This window comes from Nannospalax galili, unplaced genomic scaffold, assembly GCF_000622305.1.
Source record: "Nannospalax galili isolate Female #2095 unplaced genomic scaffold, S.galili_v1.0 scaffold809, whole genome shotgun sequence".
In the NCBI taxonomy this organism is placed as follows: Eukaryota; Metazoa; Chordata; class Mammalia; order Rodentia; family Spalacidae; genus Nannospalax; species Nannospalax galili.
In genome coordinates, this window is record NW_008360015.1 from 916,436 (window position 1) to 917,122 (window position 687).

The 687-nt window shown below is 50.7% G+C and overlaps 1 protein-coding gene across 3 annotated transcripts in view; it reads left to right on the forward strand.

Annotated features, from left to right (window-relative positions):
* The window catches only part of LOC103726449 (radial spoke head 10 homolog B), a 64,347-nt gene that overhangs the window by 61,039 nt on the left and 2,621 nt on the right, over positions 1–687 (forward strand). For all 3 annotated transcript variants that reach the window (XM_029559139.1, XM_029559137.1, XM_029559138.1), the window contains one exon: positions 276–474. In XM_029559139.1, coding sequence (XP_029414999.1) covers positions 276–474 — 199 coding nt within the window. The remainder of the gene's footprint in view (positions 1–275; positions 475–687) is intronic.

A 687-nucleotide genomic window follows, 5' to 3' on the forward strand; every position in this document is an offset into this window, starting at 1 on the left:
GGGGGAGGGGGAGGGGGAGGGGGGCAAAGAGAGACAAAGATGTTCAAAGGCAGTGTTGACCATTATTGCTGGTCCACCGCACACTTGCTGGTCTCCGTTGTCATAAATACATTTTGCAGTTTCCTCAGTCTCAAGGTGGTAGAGGCCCAGCATCACCCCAGCTGATGAAGATACAGACTTTTAACCTATCACAGGAAGGCAGAGCCATCATAAAAGCAAACTCCACCTGCACTGCCGGTCTGTGCTGACATGCCTTTGAATTCCTTTCCCTTCAGAGAAATACGAAAAGCCCAGGAACGGTCAGAAAGAGAAACTCGATGCATGGGTCAACAACCTGTACGTCTTCTTTGTGAACACACTCTTCTCTGCCTACAAACGTGAGGAGATGCTCAAAGTGAAAGTGAAAGAAAACAGGCTTCGAGAAGCCGCGCTAGCTCAGCAGAGGCAGATGGAAAACGAAGAGCTGGAGGCCAGGTAGGGTAGTCACCAGCTACAACTCCTTGCTGCATGCTCAGTGTTCTTTCTTACCTTCAGGAGCTACCAGCAGCACAGGCTTACCATGCGTACAATGTCCTAGTCTCTACGGGCTGAAAAGAAAGACCTGGGGGGTTGGGCTGTAGCTCCATGGTAGAGTGCTTGCCCAGCAAATGCCAGCCCTGGGTTTGGTCTCCAGCACTGGAAAAATTA